Here is a 26174-nt window from a genome sequence, read left to right as displayed (position 1 = left end):
CAACACATCTCAAAAAAGTTGGGACAGGGGCAATAAGAGGCTGGAAAAGTTAAAGGTACAAAAAAGGAACAGCTGGAGGACCAAATTGCAACTCATTAGGTCAATTGGCAATAGGTCATTAACATGACTGGGTATAAAAAGAGCATCTTGGAGTGGCAGTGGCTCTCAGAAGTAAAGATGGGAAGAGGATCACCAATCCCCCTAATTCTGCGCCGACAAATAGTGGAGCAATATCAGAAAGGAGTTCGACAGTGTAAAATTGCAAAGAGTTTGAACATATCATCATCTACAGTGCATAATATCATCAAAAGATTCAGAGAATCTGGAAGAATCTCTGTGCGTAAGGGTCAAGGCCGGAAAACCATACTGGGTGCCCGTGATCTTCGGGCCCTTAGACGGCACTGCATCACATACAGGCATGCTTCTGTATTGGAAATCACAAAATGGGCTCAGGAATATTTCCAGAGAACATTATCTGTGAACACAATTCACCGTGCCATCCGCCGTTGCCAGCTAAAATTCTATAGTTCAAAGAAGAAGCTGTATCTAAACATGATCCAGAAGCGCAGACGTCTTCTCTGGGCCAAGGCTCATTTAAAATGGACTGTGGCAAAGTGGAAAACTGTTCTGTGGTCAGACGAATCAAAATTTGAAGTTCTTTATGGAAATCAGGGATGCCGTGTCATTCGGACTAAAGAGGAGCAGGACGACCCAAGTTGTTATCAGCGCTCAGTTAGAAGCCTGCATCTCTGATGGTATGGGGTTGCATTAGTGCGTGTGACATGGGCAGCTTACACATCTGGAAAGACACCATCAATGCTGAAAGGTATATCCAGGTTCTAGAGCAACATATGCTCCCATCCAGACGACGTCTCTTTCAGGGAAGACCTTGCATTTTCCAACATGACAATGCCAAACCACATACTGCATCAATTACAACATCATGGCTGCGTAGAAGAAGGGTCCAGGTACTGAACTGGCCAGCCTGCAGTCCAGATCTTTCACCCATAGAAAACATTTGGCGCATCATAAAACGGAAGATACAACAAAAAAGACCTAAGACAGTTGAGCAACTAGAATCCTACATTAGACAAGAATGGGTTAACATTCCTATCCCTAAACTTGAGCAACTTGTCTCCTCAGTCCCCAGATGTTTACAGACTGTTATAAAGAGAAAAGGGGATGTCTCACAGTGGTAAACATGGCCTTGTCCCAACTTTGAGATGTGGTGTTGTCATGAAATTTAAAAATCACCTAATTTTTCTCTTTAAATGATACATTTTTTCAGTTTAAACATTTGATATGTCATCTATGTTCTATTCTGAATAAAATATGGAATTTTGAAACTTCCACATCACTGCATTCCGTTTTTATTTACAATTTGTACTCTGTCCCAACTTTTTTTGGAATCGGGGTTGTATTTAAGTGTTTATAGTCTTTACGTGGTTCTGTGTGGCTTGTGATGCCATGGTAAAGACTCACTCTGAAATCTCTGCATCATTCTCCTTGGTCTGTTGTTCAAGCTGGACTTTCTCATGCTTCAAAAAGTGAATCTTCTGGACTGCTTTCTCATACTTCTCATGCAGAAGGGTCAGTGACTGTTGAAGAAGATGGCATGATCTTGAAAGATGTCTTCATTAAAAATCAATATTGCTCATGACTAAGTGTATTTGCTGGCACCTCTTTTTCTGGTTTGGTTTCTGTCATAGTCTCAGAGAGAAAAGGCTGCTCCAAGATATCCTGCGCTGGACTTTCAGGCTGCTCTTTTAGTGGAAAGGCTTCACTTGTACTATTAGACTTCAGTTTCTCATTGGTCCTCTAGAAGATATGAAACTTTTAGTGACAGATTTGGGTTCAGCTGCAACATACACTGGTACGAACAGAGAGTGTAGAACCAACCCTGAGATGGCAGATCTCTTGCAGTCTTTCATTCAGCTCATTTTTTATGATGTCATGATTTTCTTTTAATTGTTTCATCTCAGTTAGTAAGGCCTCTTTTTCCTTCTCCATCTGCTCCACTTGCTCCTGTACCCACAATCACATACTATTCTTAATGACTGCCAAGTGCTTTACTTTCACACCACAATAAGAATGTGAATTTCATTTGAAAAAAGGCAGCAGTAGGACCAGCAAAAATGTGCAATGATACATTTCAGTAACAATAGAGACATGTAAAAATTAGGTGTAGTTTATGAACCTGTGTTGAGATCACTAAAAGGCTGCAGTCCAAGCTTGTTTCTGCTGGATTTTGGAAGCAGAATGGTGTGCTCGCTCCTCGCACTTGACCAATGCCATCCACATAGCAGAACTGATAAAACTCACCATCATCTTTAGGGAGGTAGCATTCTAAAGCAAAATACAATAATCAACAAAAAATTACCTCAGTTGTGAGCGCTTTAAGAATAACTGATTGGATCTAAAGATTTCAAATGTTTACATAATCATGTAACTATTTTATTGTGCCACACCCTGCCACTGACTCCAAAACACTAAATGCTAATTCCATAGCTGATCTCAGGTTACTAAGCTGCTGTTGAGATACCAAAAACATCACAAAGCCCGAGTTTGTGTACATGAACATGTGTAAAGGTCAAAGTTTAACTGCCTTTACTAATGTTCATCACAGATAAATCTCAGCATCAAACTTCTGCCTACTTACCCTTGAAGGCAATTTGCTGTTGAGGAGGATCAAGTCCTTTATAGTCCAAACAAGGCTTTACCCATTCATAACAATGATATTTGCTTGCTTTATCCCAGCCAACCTAGACAGAGTGTGAAGACAATATCGATATTAGCCAGTATGTTGTCCATCAACACTGGCAGGAGTGGAAAATAATTGAGTAATGGTACCTTGTTACTATACGCAAGTATTATTTTAGGGTATTTGTACTTCACATGAGTCTTACTGAAATAGAATACCTGTACACTTACTCATCTATATTTAAAAAAAAACACTTTCTACTCATTATATTTTTATTTAGACCTTAAAAATACTCGTTAAAAATCTCAAAGGTCTCCTCTTCTCTTATCTAGCCAGTGACTATACTATCTAGCCATCAAAAGGACCTACCGTTTTACTGTATTTATATTTCAGTTTATAGCATTCACTCAAGTTCATCACACCAATTCATCATCTGGAGTGTCCTTCTCATGCTACACAAATGTAATCGCTATCCGTGTGTCTCAAGATGGATAAGCCACAAGATATGTGGAACTTGAGGATGAGCACACTGGTTTCCATATTGCTGGAAACAAAGACTTATCAATTGATGTGTCTCCTTTACCTCCCTCGAAAGTATTACCTCCATCTAAGTCGAATATATTATATGTAAAAGCCTATTTTAATGACATTGTGTGTCATTAAATGACTATACCTCCACTTAAGTACAGAGGTGGACAGTAATGAAGTCAGGGGCATCAGAAGCATTTTTAATGTGGGGGGACACATTAAAATTATTACTTAAAATAAGCTTTAGAATAAATCTACATAAGGATCCCTTTATTGAAAAAAAATGAATAATGGGGGAAAAAAAAAAAACTTCAGAGGTTTAGAAGCCCGTTAGAAGCATTTTTAATGTGGGGAAGGACACATTTCTGGGTCCTCCCCCAGAAAATGTTTAATTAATTAGATGCCATTTCCTGCATTCTGGTGTATTTTTAACAGGTTGTTAAACACCTAATTTTACCTACAAAAGTCACTTAATTCAATGACTATTTTAGAGACTCAACAATAAGTCCTCATTCAACTAGTCCATGTATTCATCAGCCTGTTTTTAAACCCACTGCTACGCCTAAGATAATGAGATGAATGTGACACAATTTATCACCAACAATGACTTTATGGGTGCATTTTACTTTTTATTTTGTGTTTCCTTTTTTATTTAGTTTTCGATGTAACACAACATGCTACTGTGCCAAGCAATAGTGACACTCAACTGCATGTTTAAAAATAAGAATATTCATAATTTCACACAATGAACAGGCATGACATGGCATCATGCAAACTTCATAACACAAAATCGCACTGTGTCAAGCAATGGTGACACACAAAAAATAACTTCACACAATGAACAGGCGCAATTTTGTTCACCACCAACAGTGACTTTAGTGGGTGCATTTTACTTTTTTCTGATTTAGTGATACTCATAACAAAAATGATATGCCATCATGCAGTCTTCATAACACAAAATTACACTGTGTCAAGCAATGACACATAAAAGAGAACTTCACACAATGAACAAGTGCAGTTTTGTCAACCTACATGCAATGGTGGTACTACAGTAACATTTACAGATTAGCATAACAAATAGATTTATAGATATAACTCCTTACATTGGTGCCACCACAATGTCTACCACTTCATAACTTTTATCCTCCTTTCCTTCATAATCCACCTGGAATAACATTCAGCATAATGGAATACCCCATTAGGCTAAGCTTATTTCATTGTTTCGTTGAACATTAATTTAACGTGGCCTAGGGTTAATTTTGAGGGCATATAACAAAAAGAATAAGGTTTTAGCAAAAGCTAGACATTGTGAGGTGGCAATGGGGCTGACGTTGCCTCCTCCACTTTCGAGCAGCCTGCATCTTGCACCAAAATTTCTCTACTTGCACTGAGATTCACTTCACTTGTGTGCGGTGAGTTGCTGTAGGTAACGCCCGGAAAACCCAGAGTGGATTTTCAGTGGTACGTATATTCTCTTCTCAATCAAGTGGAATGGATTCTTTCACAAAGCAATAGAAACGGCGCTGGGTGAACTAATATTTTATGTTAAATGTGTGTGTGTGTGGGGTCCAAACAAAGAATTATGAAATGTGAAGGGGACACGTCCCCTTCACATTCAATGGTGGTGACGCCCATGAATGAAGTACATTTACTTGAGTATTGTACTTAAGTACACTTTTTGAGTATCTGTACTTTACTTGAGTATTATTTTCTTTGGAAACTTATGACTTTGCCTTTCAAATGTAGTGAAGTTAAATATTGTACTTTTTACTCCACTACATTTCTATCAAGGTCCTCGTTACTATGAAGCAGCTTTGAACATGGATATTATATACAGTTTTTTTTTTCTAAAATGTGATAGATTTTTTGCAGGTGACACTGAGACAGTCTTTCAGTAATCACTAGGGCCATAGACTGTATAAAATCAAGTTCAATTACTTCTCAGCAGCATTATTTAACACGATCAGTTGATGGCAGAATGGAAGGAGGCGGTTCTTCTGGGGAATGCACACACCCATGGCCCATGAACCCATGTTTCAGTTTTCTGAAAGGATTAAAGATTCATTTTGTTTTAAAATATTTGCTTTGTTTACCTAAAACGAACCACATCACGGCCTACAAAAACTGTCCATCCAACCTGCGGGAGCATATTGAGGTGTCAATGTTTTATTCCAAGAGAAAGCTTGCAACAAAGTTGTCTGTGCTTTCAGAGCTAGCGATAACATTGCAATAGCTATGCAGTCTGGCTAGTCAAATGACTTTCTATGGATTTGGCCACCAAGTTGCCATCGCCTTGTCCACGACTAACGTTAACACATAGCTAGTTAACTTGGACACTCTTAGTTAGCATGTAAAAACGGAGTTACGCGAACATGAATAACGTCAACTTATCTGAAGTCCTTACAGAAATATGTTTTAGTGTAATCTTGCCAAATAAACAATGTAGAAATCTTTCTTTTCTCGTAGTGTTAGCTACCCAATATGATTTCGAGTTTGAAAAGAGTTTGCTAGCATGTCAGGTGGAGTTTCACTGACTAGCTAGCTTAACGTTAAACCACCATGATGGCACAGCATGCATTCATTTTGTGAATTCACATTTCTGTCTTTGGTAACAGTGTTGGGTTTTGTAAGCGTTGTGGCAATAATACAACGATGTGTTGACAGAAAATGTACTTTTAATACTTAAGTATTTTTAAAAGCAAGTACTTCAGTACTTAAGTGAAAATTTGATTGTACAACTTTCATTTGTATCGCAGTAACTTTTGACCAGTGGGATCTGTACTTTGACTTAAGTAATGAAGTTGGGTACTTTGTCCACCTCTGCTTAAGTATACAGTGGTGCTTGAAAGTTTGTGAACCCTTTAGAATTTTCTACATTTCTGCATAAATATGACCGAAAACAACACCAGATTTTCACACAAGTCCTAAAAGTAGATAAAGAGAACCCAGTTAAACAAATGAGACAAAAATATTATACTTGGTCATTTATTTACTGAGGAAAATGATCTAGTATTACATATCTGTGAGTGGCAAAAGTATGTGAACCTCTAGGATTAGCAGTTCATTTGAAGGTGAAATTAGAGTCAGGTGTTTTCAATCAATGGGATGACAATCAGGTGTGAGTGGGCACCCTGTTTTATTTAAAGAACAGGGATCTATCAAAGTCTGATCTTCACAACACATGTTTGTGGAAGTCTATCATGGCACGAACAAAGGAGATTTCTGAGGACCTCAGAAAAAGTGTTGTTGATGCTCATCAGGCTGGAAAAGGTTACAAAACCTAAAGAGTTTGGACTCCACCAATCAACAGTCAGACAGATTGTGTACAAATGAAGGAAATTCAAGACCATGGTTACCCTCCCCAGGAGTGGTCAACCAACAAAGATCACTCCAAGAGCAAGGCGTTTAATAGTCGGTGAGGTCACAAAGGACCCCAGGGTAACTTCTAAGCAACTGAAGGCCTCTCTCACATTGGCTAATGTTAATGTTCATGAGTCCACCATCAGGAGAACACTGAACAACAATGGTGTGCATGGCAGGGTTGTAAGGAGAAAGTCACTGCTCTCCAAAAAGAACTAGGTGCTCATCTGCAGTTTACTAAAGATCACGTGGAGAAGCCAGAAGGCTATTGGAAAAATATTTTGTGGACGGATGAAACCAAAATATTACTTTTTGGTTTAAATGAGAAGCGTTATGTTTGGAGAAAGGAAAATGCTGCATTCCAGCATAAGAACTTCATCCCATCTGTGAAACATGGTGGTGGTAGTATCATGGTTTGGACCTGTTTAGCTGCATCTGGGCCAGGATGGCTTGCCATCATTGATGGAACAATGAATTCCGAATTATACCAGCGAATTCTAAAGGAAAATGTCAGGACATCTGTCCATGAACTGAATCTCAAGAGAAGGTGGGTCATGCAGCAAGACAACGACCCTAAGCACACAAGTCGTTCTACCAAAGAATGGTTAAAGAAGAATAAAGTTAATGTTTTGGAATGGCCAAGTCAAAGTCCTGACCTTAATCCAATCGAAATGTTGTGGAAGGACCTGAAGCGAGCAGTTCATGTGAGGAAACCCACCAACATCCCAGAGTTGAAGCTGTTCTGTACGGAGGAATGGGCTAAAATTCCTCCAAGCCGGTGTGCAGGACTGATCAACAGTTACCGGAAACGTTTAGTTGCAGTTATTGCTGCACAAGGGGGTCACACCAGATACTGAAAGCAAAGGTTCACATACTTTTTGCCACTCATAGATATGTAATATTGGACCATTTTCCTCGATAAATAAATGACCGAGTATAATATTTTTCTCATTTTCTCTTTATCTACTTTTAGGACTTGGGTGAAAAGTCTGTTGTTTTAGGTCATTTATGCAGAAATATAGAAAATTCTAACGGGTTCACAAACTTTCAAGCACCACTGTAGCTGTTCTGGGGTGGTGGTGGTTGTTTTTTTTTTTCTCCACCTCTTCCGGAAAGTAGTGAAAGTTTGGGCTGTAGAAAAAGATAAGCATATCTTTCGATCAAGAAAGCATTCAGAAACGACAAAACTGCGTCCACCTTATATATGGCTATCCAGTCGCTTGAGCGTTGTATCAGGCCTCCTGTCAGCTTGTAAAAGCAGGTCACATCCGTTTGGAGTGGATAAGAAGGAGGCACATCAATAAACACCACCTGAGAATACATGGAGGACTCGGCCACTCCCACCGCGTCCTCCACCGCGCTCGCGCTCATTTTCAGCTCAGGAACAAACACAAACCTGTCGGACCTGTGCACAGCAAAACAGCACACCTGTTCAACACGGACATGAACTGCGATTTTTATTATTAAAAAAAAAAAAAAATCCTTTAAGCCGAAAACGAAAGTATATACAGCCTCAACAAGATTTCACTTTCACTTCTGACGCCACAGAAAATAGTAAAAATGAAGTCTGAGTTTATACACAGCGGCACTGAAGACTTCACTAATAACTCATCATCATCTTAAAGTGGGCCAGTTTAAATAACTAACAGGATTTTGTTGAAACTTTGAGTATATAAACACGACTTTGGCCCATAATCAGTTAAAATAAGTCACATCTCTAAAGAGAGTAGCACCACGATTAGTGGTGAGTAATTTCTTTTTTCCTTTTAAAAAGTCTTTTGTTGACAAAATCAGAAAAGTAAACTTCCAGAAATAAACCATGTTACCTGATCCCTGAGGTGACGCAGCTCTGGGCTTCCGGGTTTCCGGATTACTCTGTGTGTGTGTCCCCCCAGAGGCAGCTATGCATTATGGGAAATAGAGTACTATTATCTCTCTCTCTCACACACACACACCATACCTGTCAACTTTGAGGCTTGAAAAAAAGGGATATTTCCCAGATTTTTAACTCAAAATAAGGGAAAATTTCGGAAAGTCATGCCCTTCACCAAAAGTGGGTGTGTAGTTGAATGGGGGGCAATTTTCTATCTAGTATTTGTGATTTCCTGTACTCTGGTGCATGTTGGTGATAGCCAAGACCCAAACTCAATATGCTTATGGTTTATAGAGTGCATTTGTGAATAAACTATACATTTATTTTTATTTGCCTTCAGTGGTACCAGTTATTTCCCAAATTAAGGGCTAAAATACGTATCTTATGTTAAAATAAGAAAGGTCATTATATAACCAGTCAATAAATTCAATTCCATTGCAATTTATTATGGTTTTACCATAATCATGGCCTCGGAACACTAGATAGATAGATAGATAGATAGATAGATAGATAGATAGATAGATAGATAGATAGATAGGAGTAATAAATAGTAATATAAAATATTAAACCAAGAGTGATTTAAAATGGGTAAGTTTCAGATAGAAAATAAAATAGACAATGAGTGGATAAAACAGTTAATACACCAATTAGTTTACACTAGGCTATTTATGAGGTCTTAGCCAGGACATACTTAATGTAAACATGTGTAGCTTACCTTTGATTATTTGGGAGGCTTTCGTTTTCCCCATGGAAAATTTCTTTGCGATGGAAGAGTCTGGGAACATTCTAGCCACGCACTTGTTGAAATCATCAAAGAAAGAGAGGCTAATGTTTTTCTTAGCTATTAGCATCGCCATCTTCACCTCAGACCTAATCAGTGTTGCCAGATACTGCTGATGTTTTCCAGCCCAAAATATATGTTCAAAACCCACCAAAATGCACTCGAAACCGCCCAACTTGGGCGGTTTCAACTTGAACTTGTGTTCATTAAACTTGAACTTGTGTTCATTAAACACAACGAGAACAATCTAGTACAAGATAAATTTTATTTTAAAACAATTCTGTATTAAAATTACAGGTAGTTCAGTACAAAATGACACATCATTCACCAAAATACTGCAGCCCTGTCTGATATTACCTGCTACTAAATTCATACAGATAGAAGTTAATTACGCTAAAGCACCAAGGCAAAGGCACTAGAAAGTTACTGACTGTACATATCAGATGCTTCATAAGCAGACTGACACATTCTATTTGAGACAAGGTCCAAATAAATAACTAGCGACACATTTCTTAGTGTATCACTTACTCTATTAATGAACCGTTACTACTGTCTACCTTCCTGTGTAAGGTGCAGCTCACGCTATAGAACTACACGCAGAGTTGTGATTAGGTAAAGAGAAGAAATTTTATGACATGAAACAACAATAATTCAGGAGCAGATACTGCAAAATAAAAGCCAAGATGTAAAAGATTAGGTTTGTGTATATACAGTTATAACATGAGCTTGAGAATTTTCTTCTCTTGACATAGCATCAAAAATGTACACAATACCAACAAATAATATTCTCAACAGAAAGATAATAACAAAGCTCAAATATCTTACACAGTGTTTTTGAGGTTCTTTTGTATGCTTTATATATTAAAAATCTGTTATCATTCGGGGTTTCCTGAGAACAGTTAATTTTTAGGTCAGTGTTATTTCAAAATGACATTGAAAAAGAAACTGTTTATGTGATTCTTATGCATCGTATTGCAGCACAGCTTCAAAATCAATGTTCATCTCTGGGTGAAAAGGCCATTAATCATTAACTTGGAAGAACTGAAGAGACTGTGTTTATATCAGGAGGTTAGTGATAAAGGGTTTGTGTTAGCAACATAATTTGGTTAAAATGCAAAGCAGAGACCACCAGCAGAAAGAGTACACTGAGGGAAGAGGGGGAAAATAAATACTGTTGTTAATTTTTTTATTTAATATTATTTCATAATTAATTGTACAAGTAACACATCAGACTTTTCAAATCAAAGCTGCTCAAGTCTGACTAATACAAAGGAAAATTTTAGACTGATGTGCTAAACAGTGCTCTCCACCACCATCATCATCTACAGGAATGTTTTGAAACAGTGCTCTTTCATTCCTTTGGCTTGTGGTGGATCAAAATTTTATTAAGACACTTTAAACTGTCACCTGTATGTACACAATAAGGCCAAAAGTACATGGACACTTGACCATCACACCCGTAATATGAACATCTCATTCCAAACCCATTGCATTAATATGGAGTTGTTCCCATTTTGCTGCTATAACATGCTTTACTCTTCAAAGAAGGCTTTCTACTAAATTCTGGAATTTGGATCCAGAGTTGGATTCACCAATCTCTGCTCAAACTGTAAAAATGACTGCAGAAATCAAGGATTTTCAATTTTTTTTTTGAGCCGCTGTATAAATACAGAAAGGATCACCTCATTTCGATGATTCATTTCACAACATTGCAAAGAAAGGTGTGGGACCAAGAAAAAAAGTTAATCTATAAGATTTTTAAATGCTGAAAACAAAAATGCTCCATGAAATGCAGCAGATGAAATCATTTTCCATATAAGCCAATCAAGCTGAGATGTCAGTAAAGACGGAATTAGGAGATATGTGAGCTATTGTATACATTTTTTGAGAGAACGCAAATTAAAGTGTCGTTTAATGATAGCCTGCTCCATCTAGTGAAATGTACAAACCTGCTTTAATTGTACTGGACTCAGCTAAAAACAACAGCCAGGACAATGGCTAGTATCAAAATTAAAATTGCAATGCACACTGCAATCCAGAGTTTTTTCTGAAGAAAAGAACAAAAACAGAATCAAATCACCAAAATGATTTTAGAATTTGAGATCATTTTAAAATGCACTTAGACATCAATGTTGGTTTAGATTACAAACCTTTGTGGCCTTCTTTTGAGAGACAAGCGCTGCTGTTGTGTTATCAACAGCCTTCTCTACATAGTTAGAAGAGTTAATTATGTTGTCTTCTATACGATTAACCATTTCCCCCTGAGAGAAAAAACATTTTATTAACAGAATAGTAATACACCAAACACTTATCTGGACTGGGGGATCAACAATGTCCCCTTTGACATTTTTCTTATTCAGGAGCATCCAGTTTCACCAGCATGCAACTTGGAAGGCATATAGGTCTCTTAAAGAGACAGACATATTTTACTATCACACCCATTAACACTGCCAACAGGAAGTCAGCCAATTTGGACATTTTCAGAAGTACCAAACCTTTAAATATTCTTCCTCATGGATTCAAGCTGATTCAAAATCAAATTTATTCAGCATAAAGTCAAGATATTAGTCAGTGATACTAAATTGCAAAGGAATTTTCAATATCTCAAATGTTGTTGCCATGACAAGGCGATGAACTGACAGGCCATATAGTACAAATAGGAAGTGTGACCTCGTTCTTTGATAGACAATGCTATGTGATTCAAACTTCACATGTATGGGACATAACCATATGCACATGCCAGAAGTGATGCACTGTCATAGCACCACTAACTGGCAACAAAGTAAGGCTTATATAAACCATCTTTTCATACTTCGCCCAGAGCGTTCAACAGATTTAAGCCAAATTTAGTCAGGATATACTGTAATGATTTCCCTGACGCTAGTCTGAGAATAAAATGTTGGTATTTCCAACGGTATTGCCATTGCAACGTGATAAATTAATGTTATGAAGCTTAAAGGGAAAGCGTGGCACAATTCCACTGCACATCAAAGTTCACGTGTATGTTCAATAATGGCTCATCAAACAGGCATTACTGCACTCTTGGTGCTTGGACCGGTCAATCACCTGAAGCTATACATTTTTTCCCCCCTCATTTTCCTCTTCCTTAAACTCACCTGTGCCTCCACTTCCATGGCAAGATACTGAAACATGTCATGAAGGTCTTTGATGCTTTTCTCCAGTTTAAGAATCTCATCATGCCGTGACTCAATCTCATTTAGTGCCTGCTTGGTGGCTTGGGCATCTATTAAGATCTGTATAAAAAGTCAGAACACATATTTAAGCACAAAGGCATATGGCCAGTTCCTTCACTACATGATCAAGTATCATGTCCATTTTGCAGGGGGAGGATGCTAGACATTATGGATCATGCTTTTTGACATGCGACACAACAGAAAAACAACAAAACTACATTCACTAAACGTCATGGTTGCATATGAAAAGAACAACTGCATCTACTGTAACTAATGAATTAAGTTCTAGAATATGAGATGCTTCAAAAGCAGAAGTGTCTTTCACTACACAAATTATCTTACCAAATCCACTCTGACTCCTCAGAAAGCAAGAAAGAGGTACTTGAATAGAAACATGTGACATGAAACATGTAATATGATAGACCTGGAAAGAATTGATCACTTAAATTGGTATTCCTGAAGCCCCACCAGTTTCCCTTTACAATTCCAATACAGTTCATGCACACTAAGCAATATCAACTTTACAACAACTCTAGTATGTAAGAAACTAAAGGTCAAAATAAAATCAATATCACAGTGCTCAGCTAATTTAAATAGAAATAATAAAATATAACTCACATTTTGTGTGAACACATCTGTCTGTCCACTCTCAAGCATTGACTCCAGCTGTTCTTCAGTCACATTATTGCCAGCTATAATGGAAAGTGGAAGCACATCAAACTCCTGGTCGTTATTTAACTGATACCAATTCACGATATTTTGTTTTCCAAAAAAGGGAACCAAACTTATGTCATAACACTCAAATCTGCCTATTATTTGGTTTAGGATATTTTCCTATTTGGTAAATCCTCCGTTTCAACAACTACTGTTTACTAAAGTAATGGGATCAACATAACTCCCTTTCTGTCTGAGACAGTGTTCTGAGCTGCAACATTTTTGACACATCTTCCCCAAAACTTAGGATGTGTAATTTATTTATTTTGCCTAAATTTAGACAGGAAATGGACTGATTGATATTTTACTCATTGCGCCTAAGATTTATTATGGACAAAAAAATTCAAATTCTCCAACCAAAGGACAACTCTTCAGCCACCTCCTCAGCTCAAGCTGAGGTCCAGTGTTCTAAGCCCACAAACTGCTGTGAAAATCCTCATCCCTAAAGGACCATGTCAGGATCCAAGTCTCTCCAGTCCTACTGCAAAGTACCAAGAGCTAAGCTTTCTGATTCTGATACTCTGACACAAAGACAGTGGAAAACATCTGAACATCTTCCAATGTAAAACCCAAATATACCCGTACACAAACCACCGTTTTCTTTCCATTATTATTCAAGCATTTTCTTAATGAGATGCAAGAAGAGGATACTCACTTATTTTGAGTTGCCTTTGTATCCTCTCCACATTTCTATCTCTGTACTGGGCCTGAATTGTGTTACAGTGACTCATTGACTCAAGGAAGTCTCGGGACAGAACAGCATGCTGAGAGGAAAAAGAAAATCAAAAATCAGTTCAACAAAAGCTGTGAAAAAGGCTGCAGTGGCAAAATTTAAGCACAACATATTCATAATATAACCAACCTGTGTTCTTTGCATTCGTAAGTTTATTGGAACATATTTCCCATCTTCATCAGTTTTCTTGGGTTCAATACCTTTAGTAGAGTCAGATAATTTAATTGTTTAGTTGGAATTTATACTTGCACACTGTCTTCTATGATCAGCAGGGCTGAGCAATATTGCAAAAAACAAACACAGAAAACCCCTCAATTTATTCAACTTTAAGAACTATTCTCAATTATGGTTTCACTTTTTTGTTCTTGCATAAAGCAATTACAAATAAAATGTGTAATTTTTCAGCCTTTTGTTCATTAGAATGGACGTTGGTAAATGTAGATGTGCAAAAATTGTAACAGCATCATCGACAGCAAATAGTGCAAACAATGTTTAAGTAAAGAATATTTAAAGAAAGGCTATATATATTAAAAAAAAAAAAACACTTTGCACTATTTGCTATAGATGGTGCCATTATTATTTTTGCACTACTTGGTGAATCTTTCTTTCACGAAAGAGTAAATGGGGACCGTGTCTTTCGTGGCATGAAATGACACTCCGAATGAGATATCAACTTTTCAAATCCAAATTCCTTCCCCATATTTACTGAGTGATGTCAAATCAGCATAACTGTGCACAGAATCAGAAATAAAGTAAAACATCTTACCTTTAAAATGAGTTACACTGCGTGTCTACAGTGGTGCTTGAAAGTTTGTGAACCCTTTAGAATTTTCTATATTTCTGCATAAATATGACCTAAAACATCATCAGATTTTCACAAGTCCTAAAAGTAGATAAAGAGAACCCAGTTAAACAAATGAGACAAAAATATTATACTTGGTCATTTATTTATTGAGGAAAATGATCCAATATTACATAGCTGTGAGTGGCAAAAGTATGTGAACCTCTAGGATTAGCAGTTAATTTGAAGGTGAAATTAGAGTCAGGTGTTTTCAATCAATGGGATGACAATCAGGTGTGAGTGGGCACCCTGTTTTATTTAAAGAACAGGGATCTATCAAAGTCTGATCTTCACAACACATGTTTGTGGAAGTGTATCATGGCACGAACAAAGGAGATTTCTGAGAACCTCAGAAAAAGTGTTGTTGATGCTCATCAGGCTGGAAAAGGTTACAAATCCATCTCTAAAGAGTTTGGACTCCACCAATCCACAGTCAGACAGATTGTGTACAAATGGAGGAAATTGAAGACCATTGTTACCCTCCCCAGGAGTGGTCGACCAACAAAGATCACTCCAAGAGCAAGGTGTGTGATAGTCGGCGAGGTCACAAAGGACCCCAGGGTAACTTCTAAGCAACTGAAGGCCTCTCTCACATTGGCTAATGTTAATGTTCATGAGTCCACCATCAGGAGAACACTGAACAACAATGGTGTGCATGGCAGGGTTGCAAGGAGAAAGCTACTGCTCTCCAAAAAGAACACTGCTGCTCGTCTGCAGTTTGCTAAAGATCACGTGGACAAGCCAGAAGGCTATTGGAAAAATGTTTTGTGGACGGATGAGACCAAAATAAAACTTTCTGGTTGAAATGAGAAGCGTTATGTTTGGAGAAAGGAAAACACTGCATTCCAGCATAAGAACCTTATCCCATCTGTGAAACATGGTGGCGGTAGTATCATGGTCTGGGACTGTTTTGTTGCACCTGAGCCAGGACGGCTTGCCATCATTGATGGAACAATGAATTCTGAATTATACCAGCAAATTCTAAAGGAAAATGTCAGGACATCTGTCCATGAACTGAATCTCAAGAGAAGGTGGGTCATGCAGCAAGACAACAACCCTAAGCACACAAGTCGTTCTACCAAAGAATGGTTAAAGAAGAATAAAGTTAATGTTTTGGAATGGCCAAGTCAAAGTCCTGACCTTAATCCAATCGAAATGTTGTGGAAGGACCTGAAGCGAGCAGTTCATGTGAGGAAACCCACCAACATCCCAGAGTTGAAGCTGTTCTGTACGGAGAAATGAGCTAAAATTCCTCCAAGCAGGATTGTGCAGGATTGATCAACAGTTACTGGAAACGTTTAGTTACAGTTATTGCTGCACAAGGGGGTCACACCAGATACTGAAAACAAAGGTTCACATACTTTTGCCACTCATAGATATGTAATATTGGATCCTTTTCCTAAATAAATAAATGACCAAGTATAATATTTTTGTCTCATTTGTTTAACTGGGTTCTCTTTATCTACTTTTAGGACTTGTGTGAAAATCTGATGATGTTTTAGGTCATATTTATGCAGAAATATAGAAAATTCTAAAGGGTTCACAAACTTTCAAGCACCACTGCAAGTTATTCCACGAAATTAAGTCGTACATGAGCTGATGGCCAATGAGGCGCGTAGCACCGAGTTGGCTATAAGCCATGTATGACGAGATTGAGTGGAATAACTTATATCCACATTCACTGGATTTTGAGAAACCTAGCATTTTTATTTTTTGCAAATTTGATAAATAAAAACTTATACAAAACTTCCAACAAAATAATTTCCGCTTAGAATGTAAACAAACCGGCGAAATGACAGTAGCAATTTGTGAAAAATGTTATAACACTTGAAAAATAAAAGATATGTTCTTACAATCAAATACTTTTATTCCATATTTTGTTGCTTTTTTTTTGTATATTTTAGGGGTTTGTTTTTGAGTAGAGTTTTTATTTCGTCCTCAATTGGTTCAGCAACACACTCCGCCATCTTGTTTTTCTCTACTCACAGTATATGAGTTGATAGCCCAGTATTAGAGTAGCCAATCAGTGCGCGACTGCTCATATCCAGTGAATGTGGATAGAATAAACAAGTATTAGCTTTAGATGAATCAATATACAGACATTCAATTGTTAAATCAAACACTTGGTTCAAACATTTGAATAAAAAGTTTGCTGTTTGAGAAAGAAATCACTCAGAGTGAGCTGCCTAACTTGTTAGGCAGCACCACTCTGTGGTGGTCAAATCATGAGTAAAAATGATTCCTCATGCTCGTGCCGTCAGGGAGGGGGGGGATCCATTGATGTGAAGTATACAGTACACACTGTTCCTTGTGTCTCTCTACTGCCCCTCTAGTTTTGACTTTGTTTTGGATATTTGGATTCTGCCTTTCGTTCTTGTCTCAGCTATTCTGTTTGTGCCTCGCATGTTTTGGATCGGTTTGCCTGCCCATTTGTAAATAAACACTCTTTTTGCAATTACATCCGTCCATCTGCCTCCTTTACTTGACACATAGGGGTGACATATTTACAAAGTAAAGGAAATAAGTGAGTTAAACGTAAATATAAATTAAAACACAGTTGGTCTTGTTTTCCATAAGAGTGAGTGTTTGGTGTGACAAGTGGGTCCATTTCAGTATTATGAACTTTTTGGTACAATGAACTATTTGGATGTCCCCCAGTGTACTTGGAAAATTCGAATGAACCAATTTCATCATGAAAATCGCACTAATGCAAACCAGCATTAATGATCAGATTTGATTAATTGTTCTTACTCTTCAGTTTCTTCTGGATTTGGGTAGCTAATACTTTGATCTCGTCTCTTATAGTCTGAAGTTCCTTTTTCATACCTGAAAAATAGAATAACCTTTTAAAAAAAAAAAGTCACATTTTATAACTAATCAAACATGGCACAGAGTACAGTACTTGAATGTGGCAGGCAGAGTTTAAAACAAATGAGAAAACTACAAAAAGCAGCCAAATATGCTATTGTTTATATATGATGAAGCTACTAACTTTCCTCTGGCAGCGCTACACCTAAAACGGTTTTTTGTTTGTTCTCCAGTTCAGATACTTTCTTCTTAAGTGTTTCAAGCCCCTCTCGAATCTCATGGACCTACAGGAAAAATAAATGAAAAGCTGAGTTTGATTTCAAAAAGAGAAGGAAAACATTCTTGTACATAAACAGCACTTTCCTACTGACACCTCTGAATAAATGATAATTAGATGTAACACGACCTTAAATTAAATACAATTCTAACTTCTTTCTGATTTTGATACGGCCTATAAAAAACTGAATCATTTCGTTATTTCTGTTGTGATAAATAAATAACGGCCGGGAGCTACACAGGAGTACAAGAGCACGACTGTAGCAGTCATCATATATTTTAGAAACTGTAATGAGCTGTTCGAAAAATGACAGTTTTACCTTCCGAAAGAAAGCCTCATTCTCTCGGTCCTCCTTCATGGAGGTCCCTGTGCCTGGTTTAATCATGAGTGCTGTACCTTCCTCATCTTCCTCCGAGCTAGCTGCAGGCTGGCGTGGACACAGGAAACAAAGTTTATTCAGTTCAATTAAATTTTATTTGTATAGCACTTTTAACAATGGACACCATCACAAAGAAGCTTTACATAAATATATACATTCTAAATAAATTGTAAAAAATATGAATTTCTAAATTTTTCCCAAATGAGCACACCTGAGGTGACTATGCCATGGGAAAACTCCTCGAGATAATATGAGGAAGAAACCTCGAGAGGAACCACACTCAAAATGGAAACAATTCTCATCTGGGTGATATTGACAGGTTCCCTTTCGAGTCTGGTTCCTCTTGAGGTTTCTTCCTCATGTAATTTTAGAGAGTTTAGCAATTCATAGGTGCTGACTGGTCATAAGCAGTTGGGATCCAAATGTACAGATTCTCACACACCCGCGCATAATATATACTACACAAACCCTATTTCCAGAAAAGTTGGGATATTTTCCAAAATAGATAGATAGATAGATAGATAGATAGATAGATAGATAGATAGATAGATAGATAGATAGATAGATAGATAGATAGATAGAAAAATCTGTAATGTTAATTCACATGAACGTTTATTTAAGTGACAAAAGTACAAAGAAAAGATTTTCATCAGTTTACAGACCAACTTAATTGTATTTTGTAAATATAAACAAAAAGTTAGAATTTGATGCCTGCAAAAAACACACGCACACAAAAAAAGGTTGGTCCAGAGGCAGTATTACCATTGTATTATATCACCTTTCCTTTTGATAACACTTTAATTGTATGGAACCTGAGGATACTAATTGTTGCAGTTTTTCAATCGTAATTTTTGCCCATTCTTGCTTGATACAAGACTTCAACTGCTCAACGGTCCACAGTCACCACTGTCTGATTCTCATGATGTGCCATACGTTCTCAACAGGAGACAAATCTGGACTGGCAGCAGGCCATCTCAAGCACACACACGGTGTCTACCAGGCCCGGCATTGTCCTGCTTAAATAAAAACATGTCTCTTCTTGGGAAGTCCATTGCTGTGATAGCAACATACGTCTCTCTATAATCCCAATATACACCTCCATGTCAATGGTACCTTCACACACATGCAGCTCACCCATGCCGTGGGCACTGATGCACATCCATACTATCACAGATGCTGGATTTTGCACCTTTCTCTGATAAGAAACTGGATGGTCATGTTTACCTTTGGCATGGAGAACTCAACGTGCAGTTTTCCCAAAAACAAACTGAAATGTGGACTCATCTGACTAAGCACATGTTTCCACTGTCTTTCAGTCCATCTGAGATGAGTTTGGGCCCATCAGAGAATTGATGAATGGCTTCCTCCTTGCGTAACACAGTTTCAGGATGCATTTCTGGTTGCAGTGACAGACTGTGTTAAATGACAATGGTTTTCCACGGTACTCCTGAACCCATGTGGCTATATTTGTCATATTAGCATAATATTTTCTCATGCAGCGCTGCCTGGTAATTTGAAGGTCACACACATTCAACAGTGGTTTCCGACCTTGCCCTTTATACACTGAGATGTCTCCGAATTCCCTGAATCTCATCTCATCTCATTATCTCTAGCCGCTTTATCCTTCTACAGGGTCGCAGGCAAGCTGGAGCCTATCCCAGCTGACTACGGGCGAAAGGCGGGGTACACCCTGGACAAGTCGCCAGGTCATCACAGGGCTGACACATAGACACAGACAACCATTCACACTCACATTCACACCTACGGTCAATTTAGAGTCAATTCCCTGAATCTTTTCACAATATTATGTACTGTAGATTTTAAAAGACCTAAAATCTTGCATTGAGAAATGCTCTTTTTTAATTGACTAACAATTCTCTCACAAATTTTGGCACAAAGGACTGAGCCATGACCCATCCTTGTTGGCAAAGACCGAGACTTTGGTGCTGCTCCTTTTATACCCCATCATGTTACCAATTAACCTGCCGATTGTGGAATCTTCCAAAATTGTGTTACTTGAATATCCTATAATCTTTTCAGTCTTATTTTGCATCTGTACCAACTCCTTCTGAATGTGTTGCAGGCATCAAATTCTAACTTAATTTATTTACAAAATACTATTAAGTTGGTCAGTAAAACTACTGAAAATATTTTCTTTGTACTTTTGTCAGTTAAATAAACATTCACGTGAATTAACAAATCACAGATTTTTGTTTTTATTGCATTTTGGAAAATATCCAAACTTTTCCGGAAATGGGGTTCGTTTGTATACACACACACACACACACACACGTATGTATATATGCATACATAAGTCAGATTCAGTATGAGGAATATCAGGGATCATTAACAGTAAGGAATAACTGTTCTCTGGCTGCCTTAAAAGCGCAAGACTGCTGGTTTACCGTTAGAACAACAAGTAAAACGTAACAATTTTGTGCTCATGGAAATTAACACAATTTTTAAATTTTCAGCAAATAAAACCATACTAGAGCGGTGGCTACAATTATCGACACCTTTTTAGATTTACCAATTAAAAACAATCTTACAAAAGTCAGTTTCAGTTACAACAGTTATTATTGGTTAATTAAATCAACCAGAAGACCCCCCTCACCCTTTGATCTTGTTGTCTGATGACAGCTCGTTACGTGAGATGGAATTTTTTTTTTTTAGCACGATCAGCAATTTGAGGAAAATCTGGACGTTATCATCACAGGTAATCATGGTGGAAAGATCATGGACATGTTTTTACTTATCAAATTCACTGATATTTCATGATCTCCTCGTCGAACCCTCCTTTGTTTCTTACTTTTTCATTTATCAGTCGCCATTTTGTATCTAAATGCGCATTTGAGAAGTCATGTGAGGTGTCGATAATAGTAAATCACTTTCACCAGTGTCCACCATTATCGACACCCTGTGGAATTAAGTGACATTTACAACTGTTGTGTATCGATCTCTGTGTAACATTGTTGAAGTAGATGAAGTACTTTAAAAAAAATTAAAAAGTGCTGTGATTTATAATTTTTTTTCTGATTCATAACAGAATGGAATTCTTATGCAGTATTTGGAATCCTGTTGCAAGAAACAGAATTAGACCAGAATTAAATTCCCAGCATATATAAATAAATAAATGCTTGAAATATTCAGATTTATTGTTTTTTTTTTTTTTACAGTTTCCTGTAAACATCTCATCTCATTATCTCTAGCCGCTTTATCCTGTTCTACAGGGTCGCAGGCAAGCTGGAGCCTATCCCAGCAGACTACAGGCGAAAGGCGGGGTACACCCTGGACAAGTCGCCAGGTCATCACAGGGCTGACACATAGACACAGACAACCATTCACACTCACATTCACACCTACGGTCAATTTAGAGTCACCAGTTAACCTAACCTGCATGTCTTTGGACTGTGGGAGAAACCGGAGCACCCGGAGGAAACCCACACAGACACGGGGAGAACATGCAAACTCCGCACAGAAAGGCCCTCGCCGGCCACGGGGCTCGAACCCGGACCGTCTTGCTGTGAGGTGACAGCGCTAACCACTACACCACCGTGCCACCCTCCTGTAAATATCTACCACATATTACAATATCAGTAGACATTTTATACTTTTAAATGTAAAAATATAAAAAGTTTTGGTTCGAGGAATGACCTGGATTTTCATGTGGTTACAATGTCAATTGCCTGTTGACGTTTATTGGTAAACTACAAAAATAGAAATTAATACAGAAAACAACAAATTATTAACAAAATGTGATCCACGAAAACACTTAAGCCCAGCGCACACCTTCCCGATTTCATCGGGGCTTCATGTGTCGGGCGATTGGTTACGAGTATACGGGCCCCGATTTGATCGGTTCAAAATTCTCTGCACACATTTGCGAGACATTGTACACGTTCAGCCCGAATAGATGTTCACGTGTTCAAGATATCATGTGATAATACAAATTTTTTATATATATATATATTAGTGCTGTCAAAGTTAACGCGATAATAACGCGTTAACGTGATCTCAATTTAACACGATTAAAAAAAATAGTGCCGTTAACGCAAATTCTAATTTGGCCCTGCGAGTCACCCATAGTTCCTGCTGAAGCTTGTCATGCGCTGTGTTTAACTGTACCAACAGGTTTACCGTCCAAACGAGATCACGTGGGATTACCTTTCACAGGTGAGACTGGAAAAATACTTTTCAATACTGTTCCTTCAGTCTTCAGTTTCCCAGCTCATCTCCACCGGGTAGGTGTAGAGTTATAAGCAGTGAGAATTAGATAATACAGTGCCACACTATGATGAACGTTTTTGAACGTATGATGAATGTTTTTATTTTTGTTATCTGTTTTTTTCCTCTTTTATGGCAAATACTTCTCTTCAAAAGAAACTAGTGAAGAGTAAAATAATTTTTTTTTATTTTCACAGTGATATGCACTTTATTTTTCATCCCTTGGTTTTCTCATCTAATATGGAAGTTATGGATGTCAGTGGCTGTGACGTGTTATGCTCTGCAATAAAAAAAAAAAAAAACATTGGTACAAAGCAAGCCCATTCACTTTTTTATGCTGATAAGAGAATTACAATGGTTTTTCATGTGACAAAAATGTGCGATTAAATTGCGATTAATCACGAGTTAACTATTGCCGCTTTCCCACTACAAACGCGGCTGAGCCGTGCCGTGCTGAGTCGGGCTGAGCGGGGCTGTTGGGGTTGCATTTCGACTACAACCGCGCTGAACCATGCTGGCTGGAAGTGGGTGGACACATTGGGTGCAGTTAGCGAAAGTGGGTGGACGTAACGTGATGTCGTTAAGCAGCGCAAACAGTGACATCAGTGAGCTTTTAAGCGGTAGTCTCACGACCCGAATAGTAAACAATAAACATGGAGGACATGGAGTCGTTAGTGTTGCTGGTATTGGTGCTGTGGCTTGTTGTCACCGACAACGCCAACAGATACTGGCAAGAGCGTATAGATGAGGCGAGGCGCATAAAGCTTCAAAAATTCTCGTAATTATTCTTCTTCCGGGTTTACGCTGTTTACAGATCCCAGCGTGCTCGCGGGGCGTGTGAGGACACTCCTCCTCACCAATCAGTGCACAGGGGAGTGTCTGCTCACGCCCCCAGCCTCACTCAGCTCGCTTTGGCTCGCTTCAGCCCCACTCCAAAACGGTGCGAGTTTTAGGGGCTAAGCGGGGCTGAAGCGAGCTGAGTCGTGCTGTTTTTTGGTAGTCGAAACGCGAGCCGTGTCGGGCTGAAGCGAGCTGAAGTGAGCTGAAAAAGGGTAGTGGAAAAGGGCCATATGACAGTCGCGACATTAATCGCGATTAAATATTTTAATCGCTTGACAGCACTAATATATATATAAAAAAATACATACATACATACGAGAAGTATTAAATTTTGAATATTAGAATCGAAAAGGGATAATAATCCCAACTAGACAAATCAATAATAAGAATTGATTCTAATTTGTTCAGTAGTTCTTAAAATTCAACTTGTTCAGGGATTCCAGACAAGCGATTTCTGTACCACTGACAATGCTATAATACTTAACCCTTGTTCCTCTTTTCCCGTTTGCTGTAATCAGGTGAACTAATGTCATAAAGACAGGTGGACGCTTCCCAAATGGCCCTTTTCCACTACCCTTTTTCAGCTCACTTCAGCCCGACACGGCTCGCGTTTCGACTACCAAAAACCAGCACGACTCGGCTCGCTTCAGCCCTGCTTAGCCCCTAAAACTCGCACCGTTTTGGAGTGGGGCTGAAGCGAGCCAAAGCGAGCCGAGTGAGGCTGGGGGCGTGAGCAGACACTCCCCTGTGCACTGATTGGTGAGGAGGAGTGTCCTCACATGCCCACACACGCCCCACGAGCACGCTGGGATCTGTAAACACCGTAAACCCGGAAGAAGAAGAATTACGAGAATTTCTGAAGCCTTATGCGCCTCGCCTCATCTATACGCTCTTGCCAGTATCTGTTAGCGTTGTCGGTGACAACAAGCCACAGCACCAAGACCAGCAACACTAACGACTCCATGTCCTCCATGTTTATTGTTTACTATTCGGGTTGTGAGACTACCGCTTAAAAGATCACTGATGTCACTGTTTGCGCCGCCTAACGACATCACGTGACGTCCACCCACTTTCGCTAACTCCACCCAATGTGTCCACCCACTTCCAGCCAGCACGGTTCAGCGCGGTTGTAGTCGAAATGCAACTCCAATAGCCTCACTCAGCTCGACTCGGCTCAGCCCGACTCAGCCGCGTTTGTAGTGGAAAAGCGGCAATAGTGACACAAGTTGTGCTTTCCGGTCTGCAGTCCACGTGTGATCAATCCTGGCACTCCAACTGGCTGTTTAAAATGATCGTAACCGACGTGATCGTAGTAACGACGCACACACTACCGATTGTGTTGCGTACAAGGAGATCGTGTCCAAAAATATCAAGACCAGTTTGATCTGAACCGAGAACCGATGAAATCGGCTATGAGGTGCCCCCGCACACATTTACGATTCGCAAGCGATTTAATCGTCCCGACAAAATCGTAAGCGAATCGGGAAGGCGTGCGGTGGGCTTTAGAAAGTGGAACAAAAAGATTTTCTGACACAGGTTAAACATTATCAACTCATTTGTTTACAAACATTAGAATTACTTCTTCATTTACATAAACACAGACATCTATATATTTATATAAAATACATTTTGTACTAAATATGCGCTGTGGAAACATCTACTGATGCAAAATAAAAACTATGTTTTGTTAACTTAATACCATATACCGATTTTTATTTATTTATTTATAATCAATCATCTGGATGTCGATAACTGTGGACAAAGATGTCAATATTTGTGAAACGGTGTCACGTGATCTGTTATGCTAAGTAATCCGGAATCAACTCATTTTTCCCAGTGGAAGTTTGAGTAATTATTCACGCGCAATTCACCTACTGAAAGCCTTTTCTACTTTTGCAACGGCCAAAAGATCGTTAAGGTGTCGATAATTGTAAATTTTACAATTATCTAAATTTTAAAAGCACTGTTTTAGGTATGACAGATGTTAAATCTCTTTGGGTGAATGACAACCTGTTAAAAAGTGAGCAGAAATAAACTTGGAGGTCAGTCACTGTGCGTTTCATCTGTAAACTAACACGCGGCTCTCTGTGTGCTAATGGCTACATAAACAAGGCAGCTTGCGGTGATTACACTGAGCCTCTGTTTGTCACACTAAATTAATTATTCTGCAAACCAGGTTAATTACCCAGAAGTACTTAACTTGATACATAAGCTACTTTAGAGAAATAAGAGTAATGTATTGCGTTTGTTTTTTACTTACAAGTATTTACACAAACACACCCAGCTAAGCTGCTACATTCACTGACTAGCTTCATGTAGCTTGCTAACCAGTTCAATTCCTCGATGTGAGTGAAATGAGATCTCTGTCCATTAATTCACTTACATTTCCCAGTTCTTTGGTTCGGTCGCGCATTTTTGTTCCGTTTATAACCGCTCACTGCAGTCCGAGTTACTGCATCTATGTTACCAAACCGTGTGACAGTAGCAGGAGACAAAAAAAAAAGAAGAAGGAGGGTATTTCCATTCAAAATAGTTCCGAGTCTCTGTGCTTCTTCTGCGGGAGCAGCATGTAGAGCACAACCCCCCCTACAGAGAGGGCACATCCTCTACAGCCTGCTGCAGTGTGTGTGTGAGCAGGATTGTTCAAAAGTACTGCCTACTACAGTGTACTTCTGCCTGCAAAGCTCAAAATTAGACATTACATTATCCGTGACTATGTTTAGCAACGTTAATAAAACAGGTTCTCTTCCCCATAACTAACTTTAACTTAAAAAAAAACTATGTTTACCAACGTTAATAAAACAGATAATGTATTGTTCTCTTCCCCATAACTAACTTTAACTTTTAAAAAAATCCTAATGTTTTTAAAACTCAAACCTACTAAAGCTCCATTTACTGGATCACAAGAAATTAGCTAAACT

General features: G+C 38.5%; 2 protein-coding genes across 4 annotated transcripts in view; both read right to left on the bottom strand.

Moving 5' to 3' along the window:
- calcoco2 (calcium binding and coiled-coil domain 2) overlaps window positions 1-8482 on the bottom strand; it is a 12923-nt gene extending 4441 nt beyond the window's left edge. For both annotated transcript variants that reach the window (XM_060939853.1, XM_060939854.1), the window contains exons 1-7: window positions 8416-8482; window positions 7787-7994; window positions 2660-2762; window positions 2198-2346; window positions 1900-2025; window positions 1681-1818; window positions 1483-1598 (exon numbers count right to left, since the gene is read on the bottom strand). In XM_060939853.1, the coding sequence (XP_060795836.1) occupies window positions 1483-1598; window positions 1681-1818; window positions 1900-2025; window positions 2198-2346; window positions 2660-2762; window positions 7787-7960 (806 nt within the window). In that variant the 5' untranslated portion in view covers window positions 7961-7994; window positions 8416-8482. The remainder of the gene's footprint in view (window positions 1-1482; window positions 1599-1680; window positions 1819-1899; window positions 2026-2197; window positions 2347-2659; window positions 2763-7786; window positions 7995-8415) is intronic.
- Window positions 8483-9491: 1009 nt separating this feature from the next.
- On the bottom strand, window positions 9492-25896 carry stx4 (syntaxin 4). Of its 2 annotated transcripts, XM_060939852.1 has the most exons (11): window positions 25637-25896; window positions 18130-18237; window positions 17718-17817; window positions 17477-17551; window positions 14014-14084; window positions 13807-13915; window positions 13056-13129; window positions 12360-12497; window positions 11394-11504; window positions 11193-11290; window positions 9492-9907 (listed from the first exon to the last, which is right to left on the bottom strand). In XM_060939852.1, exons 1-10 carry the CDS (start codon window positions 25664-25666, stop codon window positions 11213-11215), a joined length of 894 nt encoding a protein of 297 aa, XP_060795835.1. In that variant the 5' UTR covers window positions 25667-25896; the 3' UTR covers window positions 9492-9907; window positions 11193-11212. The 2 variants fall into 2 exon arrangements, with proteins under 2 accessions (XP_060795835.1, XP_060795834.1); XM_060939851.1 differs by having other exon boundaries at window positions 9492-11290; window positions 25637-25893.
- Window positions 25897-26174: the final 278 nt, after the last annotated feature.

The sequence above is a fragment of the Neoarius graeffei genome, chromosome 14 (assembly GCF_027579695.1).
Source record: "Neoarius graeffei isolate fNeoGra1 chromosome 14, fNeoGra1.pri, whole genome shotgun sequence".
NCBI classification, from domain to species: domain Eukaryota; kingdom Metazoa; phylum Chordata; class Actinopteri; order Siluriformes; family Ariidae; genus Neoarius; species Neoarius graeffei.
The sequence above is the reverse complement of the archived record's forward strand: the minus strand, read 5'-3'. Positions and strand labels throughout refer to the sequence as shown.

Coding starts and splice junctions, on each gene's coding strand:
- stx4 (XM_060939852.1), bottom strand. CDS start 25,666: ATGCGCGACCGAACCAAAGAACTGGGAAAT. Junction 18,238..25,636: donor GAACCAAAGAACTGGGAAAT/GTAAGTGAATTA, acceptor TGTCCACGCCAG/CCTGCAGCTAGCTCGGAGGA. Junction 12,498..13,055: donor CAGATGTGTTCACACAAAAT/GTGAGTTATATT, acceptor CTTTTTATACAG/ATCTTAATAGATGCCCAAGC.